The sequence below is a fragment of the Rhipicephalus sanguineus genome, chromosome 2 (genome assembly GCF_013339695.2).
Source record: "Rhipicephalus sanguineus isolate Rsan-2018 chromosome 2, BIME_Rsan_1.4, whole genome shotgun sequence".
Lineage (NCBI taxonomy): Eukaryota > Metazoa > Arthropoda > Arachnida > Ixodida > Ixodidae > Rhipicephalus > Rhipicephalus sanguineus.
The window spans coordinates 132,374,589-132,379,333 of record NC_051177.1 but is presented as its reverse complement, the minus strand read 5'-3'; the positions used below and the strand labels follow the sequence as shown (position 1 = coordinate 132,379,333).

At 55.8% G+C, this 4,745-nt stretch overlaps 1 protein-coding gene across 1 annotated transcript; it reads left to right on the top strand.

Moving 5' to 3' along the window:
• Positions 1-989: 989 nt before the first annotated feature.
• Positions 990-1,853, top strand: LOC119381883 (uncharacterized). Its single transcript, XM_037649634.1, has one exon. It carries the CDS (start codon positions 990-992, stop codon positions 1,851-1,853), a length of 864 nt encoding a protein of 287 aa, XP_037505562.1.
• Positions 1,854-4,745: the final 2,892 nt, after the last annotated feature.

Sequence of the window (4,745 nt, the reverse complement as noted above, 5' to 3'; positions counted from 1 at the left end):
GTTTTCTTATTGTATGGCAGGCACCCGTCGCACACCATGGACACAATCCTTCCCTACAAGCCGGATCGATCTGAATGTGCGCCTATTTCTGCCACAGTCAGACTTGTTGAGGAGTGTCGCGAGCTCTCCAAGACCTTTACTACGCATAGCCAAGAGCGGCAGAAAAGCATTTGGGGTGACACCACCAGTTCTGCGTCCACGTTCCTTCCTGGAGCGCTCGTATGGCTCTCAGTCCCTACCATTGCACCTGGCCTCTCTTCCAAACTACTGCCCAAATACGAAGGCCCCTACCGCGTCGTCGAACGCACATCCCCGGTGAACTACCTCATCGAACCCATCGACCCATCCTCGGACATGCGCCGTCGAGGGCACGACATTGTCAACGTGGCGCGCTTGAAGCCCTACCATGACCCGCTCATAGTGACAAGTTGCTAGGTCGCCAGGCGGCTCCCTTTTCGTAGCCGGGGTAATTGTAGCGAAGCGTTCCTACTCAGTAATAGGTCGTCCTCTCGAGCGCCTTCCAGTGGGTCGTTCTCTTCTCTGAGAGCACGCTCCTCGTGCAGAGAGTCAGCCCCGCTTTGACTGTCGCTGCCGTGCGCCGTCGCTGAGTCCCCGTTAATAAACGTCTTGACACTCCGAATAATGTGGCTTGACCGTTTACCCTCTCATGCTAAAGCCATCCTCCAGGTTCAGCCAAATCTGCCGCTGGACCAGCTCGCCCAAATCGCCGACCGAGTCGTCGAAGCCTCTTCACCGCCGCCACCTCTTTTCGCCCACTCCGCCGGCGCCCCACAGCCCACCCCCGAGCTCGCTAGCCGTATCGACGAAATCGCCCGTCAGGTGGATTCTATTCAAAGGCATCTGGATCAACGCCCGACGTTGCGTCCCGCAAAACGCCCCCAAAGCCGAGGCCGAAACACCGATTCATCGCAAGAAAACGACAACGGCCGCTGCTACTACCATCGTCGCTTCGGTGACAGTGCCCGGAAATGCCAGCCACCCTGCTCAGTTGGACATCAGGGAAACTTCGACAACAGCCCGTAGAGACGGCCGCCAGCTGCCAACTTAGAGGCCATCACATTTTTGTCCCCGACCAAGTCAGTAAGCGTGGGTTCCTTATCGACTGCGGTTCTGACATCTGCTGCTTTCCCCGACCCTTCCTGCACGACAAGCGCCCTTGCACGTCGTTCGAGCTAAGTGCGGTGAACCATTCAAGCATTAAGACCTACGGCCGACACCGCCTCAACATCACCCTCAAAAACCTACGCCGTGAATTCCCATGGAATTTCGTCATCGCCGACGTCGGAGAGCCAATCATCGGGTCCGACTTCCTGGCGCACTACCATCTCTTACCTGACTGCCGGCATGACCGACTTATCGACGCCACAACAGGCCTCTCCGCGCCGGGCCAACGCACGACTACCCAACAGCCCAGCGTTAAAGCTTTCACCGTTGAAGATCAATCGCCATACCACGCCATCCTCGCAGAATTCCCTGACCTCACACGACCTAGCGGGCGTCCCCGAGATGTACGCCACTCAACCGTGCACTACATCCGCACTACTCCAGGCCCCCCGGTCTCCTGCCGCGCCCGCCGCCTAGCTCCGGACCGCCTTCGAATCGCCCAAGCAGAGTTTGAAGCGATGCTCCGCGAGGGTACTGCCCGCCGCTCGGAGGGGCCTTACGCCTCACCGCTTCATTTGGTGCGGAAGAAGACCGATGGCTGCGCCCCTGTGGAGATTATCACGCCCTCAACGCCCGTACAATCTCAGACAGGTACCCCGTTCGTCATATACAGGATTTTGCCCACCGCTTACACGGCCGCACCGTATTCTCAACTCTTGACTTGGTAAAGGCCTACACACAAATTCCTGTGAACCCAGATGACGTCCCGAAGACCGCGATCATCACGCCCTTCGGCTTATTCGAATTTCCTTTCATGAGCTTCGGCCTCCGCAGTGCGGGACAAACCTTCCAACGCTTCATCGACGACGTCGTCCGCGGCCTAGACTTCTGTTTTGTCTACCTAGACGACAACCTGGTCTTCTCCTCCAACGAAAAGGCTCACCGCCAACACCTTCGCCAACTGTTTCAACGTCTCGACGACCACGGCTTACTCATAAACGTCCAGAAGAGCACACTTGGCGCCCCCGTCGTCACGTTTCTTGGTCATCAAATTTCTTCAGAAGGGGCTACACCCTTGCCTGACCGCATCTTGGCTCTTAAGAACTACGCCCGGCCTGTCACAGCGAAAGACCTCCGCCGTTTCCTGGGCATACTCAACTTTTACAGGCGCTTCGTGCCTAAAGCAGCCGCATATCAGGCCCCTCTTCATGACGCGTTGGCTGGCCTACGAGGCAACGTCCTGTCACTTGCACACCACTTTTAACTCAAGTGTTCGAAGACTGCAAAACTGCCCTCTGCAACGCCACTCTACTTTCACATCCCAAGCCAGAAGCTCCCTTGGGCCTTTTCACGGATGCCTCTAGCACCGCCTTCGGAGCCTCCCTGATGCGGCGCGTGGGCCAAAACTGGCGCCCGTTGACATTTTTTTCGAAGAAACTTTCTAGCCCAAAAACACGCTCGTCTACAGGCATCGCCGATGAAACTTCGGCCCCTGCGGAGACAACATGGCCAGCCTACTAGAGAGCGTCTCGCCATCTATGAAGCGGTCCAACATTTTCGACATATTCTCGAGGCACAGCACTGCACCATCTACACTGACCACAAACCTATCACTTACGCCTTCTCCCAACGACGCGAAAAACTTCCACCGGTCCAGCAGAACCAACTGTCCTTTATCGCCCAGTTTACCACCGACATCCAACACATCAGCGGTAAGGATAACGTGGTCGCCGACGCACTTTCACGCGTCTCTGCTGTCGAGCTGCCACCCGTTACGACTGACACCCTCGCCAACGCTCAGAAAACGGACGCCGAACTCCAGCAGCTCCTCGAAAATGGCTCCTCTCTTCAACTTAAACAAGTCGCCGTCCCTGGGTCGACGTACACTCTCTACTGCGACATATCCACCGGACGAGTGAGACCATATGTTCCTTCGCCGCATCGCCGCAGCGTTTTCAGCCAGTTACATAACCTCAGTCACCCCGGCATCCGCGCTTCTACACGCCTTGTAACTGACCGCTAGGTTTGGCCCTCAATGCAACAGGACTGCCGCACATGGGCACGCACGTGCATCCCATGTCAGCGCGCCAAAATCACCCGGCACGTCACATCACCGCTCGGAGCATTCCCCTTACCGTCCCAACGGTTTCAACACATCCACATCGACATCATTGGCCCCCTTCCACCGATCGGGCCTTACCGCTACTGCCTCACCGCCATCGATCGGTACTCGATGGCCCGAAGTATTTCCGCTCGAAAGGATTACCGCAGAAGACGTCGCCTCGGCCTTCTTCACCGGCTGGATTTCCCGCTTCGGCACTCCTCGTCGCGTCACAACCGATCAAGGACGGCAATTCGAGTCCCAACTCTTCAGGCTCCTCGGGCTTTCCACCGGGTTCGAGCGCTCATGTACTACCAGCTACCACCCCTGCGTCAACGGGATGTTTGAGCGGTTTCACTGACAGCTCAAGGCAGCCATCACGTGCCACCCTAACTTAACTCGGCTCGAGGCTCTCCCGGCCGTCGCTCTTGGTCTGCGCGCCACTCTCAAACCAGACATCCAGGCAACGCCTGCAGAAGTGGTTTACGGGGAGCCGCTTCGCCTACCTGGGGAACTTCTCTCCGCTCCAACTTCCGACATCACCAGCTCGGACCCGACAGACTTTGTCGCACGGCTGCGTCGCACAATGGCCTCACTGCGCCCCTCACCAGCAGCACGTCACACCAAGCCGACCCCGTTCGTGTTTAAGGACTTGGCAACGTGCTCGCATGCCTTTCTCCGCGACGACACTGTACGTGCGCCGTTTCAACCACCTTACTGCTGACCCTATAAAGTCATCCGCCGTGACGACAAAACATTCACCCTTCAAATCAACGGGAGAGATGTTCGCGTCTCTATCGACCGACTGAATCGATCATACATCCTATCCGAGGAAACTACCAACTCCTTCGCGCCTCCCGTATATCACCCACAACAGCCTCCAACGCCTCGGACCGTGCCCTACATCACGCACTTTGGACGCCAGGTGCGCGTCCCCAATGCTCTTCAAACTTGAGGGCACCTGTCTGCGTGGCGGGGGGGGGGGGTGGTGTGGCGAAACGGCGCGGTGCCATTTCTGCGCCTGCGCGCAGCGTCGGCGCTGCTAAACCGAACGCCAGTGTGATAAGGTGTGATAAGAACTCTCGCCCTCAGAACACAAAAACTGTGTGCGCTCCCGCAATCAGTTCAGTTGGCCAGTTATCACTGTTACGTCTTTTCGTGTGGACGCATTAAAGTTATGTGTACCCACACAGCCATGTGCAAATAAGACATCAGGTATCTGTTGAACCGTTAAATGAGGCCACTTACTTTATTGTTGGCATACATAAGAGAAAAAAGCCGAAGTTTCGCATCAAGGGTGAAGCAATGATGCGATAGGAACAATTTTGAATGTTATGTGAACTAAGGCTAACATTTATCTACTTTAGCAACCAGCCCGGCGTAACTGAAGAATACGCCGCGTAAGGAAACGCAGCCGCTGTAACGAGCGCAATGACCTTCGTCGCAAACCGAGCGTGTTGGTTAATATATATATATATATATATATATATATATATATATATATATATATATATATATA

What these genes read in the sequence shown, in the direction of transcription:
- LOC119381883 (XM_037649634.1), top strand. Translation starts at nt 990, where the DNA reads ATGCCAGCCACCCTGCTCAGTTGGACATCAGGGAAACTTCGACAACAG.